The 1,663-nt window shown below is 39.4% G+C and overlaps 1 protein-coding gene across 1 annotated transcript in view; it reads right to left on the reverse strand.

The window, feature by feature from the left end:
* Positions 1-291: 291 nt before the first annotated feature.
* LOC130557301 (ribonuclease inhibitor-like) overlaps positions 292-1,663 on the reverse strand; it is a 3,687-nt gene continuing 2,315 nt past the window's right edge. The window contains exon 6 of the mRNA XM_057338963.1: positions 292-481. Coding sequence (XP_057194946.1) covers positions 292-481 — 190 coding nt within the window. The remainder of the gene's footprint in view (positions 482-1,663) is intronic.

The following is a 1,663-nucleotide window of genomic DNA, read 5'->3' on the forward strand; positions in this document are numbered from 1 at the left end:
TGGAGTAAAGGGGGTGTTAAGTATTTAGGAGTACACTTAGGGGATGACTCTGTAATATAGAAAAATTGGGATGGGGTTTTGGAAAAAGTTAAGAGTCTGTTGGATAAATGGAGATGGTTATTACCAAATATGTCCTATAGGGGCCGGGTTCTTGTTGTCAACAATTTAGTAGCGTCCTCACTATGGCATAAGATGGCCTGTGTGGACCCTCCACCGCGGCTCTTAGCTGAGGTTCAAGCTGCTTTGGTGGACTTTTTTTGGGATGGTTTACATTGGATCCCACAAGGCATTCTATACCTCCCCAAGGAAGAAGGTGGTCAAGGGTTGATCCATATTCAGAGTAGATGTGCTGCTTTCCGTTTGCAGTTCCTGCAGAGATTTCTTGATGGCTCGACCAATTCTGGATGGCGCGCTGTTTGTTGTATTATTTTGCGTTCCGTTGGCGGTTTTGGTTTGGATAAATCCCTTTTTTTGATGAACCCTGTTAATTTGAATTTGTCAGGGTTACCAACCTTTTACAGAAATCTCTTTAAAGTGTGGAGTTTCTTTCGTGTTCAAAAGACTGAGAACTCGTATTCAATTCACTGGCTGCTGGAGGAACCTTTGATTTCTGGGGCTCGATTGGATGTCACCGAACATTGCAATCTACCTGGGATCAGTCTTCTATTACAGAAATCCAAACTGTTCACCCTGGGTCAGCTGTTGACTGTAACTGGACCCCACTTTGAAAATGTGGAAGAAGCCTCTAAACATCTGGGGCTCAGGTCTATTCGTTTGTTCACCCAATTTCTGAACAGAATAAAACTTTGTTTAACAACTGATGAAGATCACCTACTGAAAGACTTTTTTACAGGGGCTGGTGTTATTGATGCTAATGATCCTTTTCCATGTTTAAACGTTCAGCCCAGGTTTGCTGAAAGCACAAGTTTTTTCTTAAAGTCCTGTGAATATTTGTCACTAGATTTTTTAACATGTGAAGGTAAAAGACTGTACAGGGTGTGTGTTTTGGTTTTTAATAAGAATGTTCTTGAAAAGAAAACTGATTCGCCATGGCGCTCTGTCCTCAAACTAAGAGATGACTGTAAACCTGAATGGAGATCTTTATATAAGCCACCATTGTCAAAGCGTGTAGGAGACATGCAGTGGAGAATTCTCCACGGGGCGATAGCAGTAAATTCTTTTATTTCAGTGTTAAATCCTGATGTTAGCTCTGCATGTCCCTTCTGTCTTCAAAGGGAGACTGTGTTCCATGCTTTTTTGTTTTGTTCTAGATTAGAACCTTTGTTCCTTAGACTAAAAGATTTGTTTTGGAGTTTTAAGGAAATGTTTTGTAATGAGACTTTTATTTTGGGTTTTAAGTATTCACAAGAAAAACGTTGTACTTGTCAATTGATAAATTTTATCTTGGGTCAGGCAAAAATGGCTGTATACATCAGTAGGAAAAACAAAATACAGCAGCAATGTAGTGATGATGTGAACATATGTTTTCAAGCGTTGATAAAAGCCAGAATTCTTATTGATTACCGTTTTTATAAGGCCATGGATGACCTGTCGACTTTTGAGCTGAAATGGTGCAGTTATGGTGATTTGTGTACAATATGTGAAGGGGATTTGTCTTTTTCTATGTGATGTCACTATGATTCCAAGTATTTTCTCTGTTTTG

This window comes from Triplophysa rosa, linkage group LG7 (assembly GCF_024868665.1).
Source record: "Triplophysa rosa linkage group LG7, Trosa_1v2, whole genome shotgun sequence".
Classification (NCBI taxonomy): domain Eukaryota; kingdom Metazoa; phylum Chordata; class Actinopteri; order Cypriniformes; family Nemacheilidae; genus Triplophysa; species Triplophysa rosa.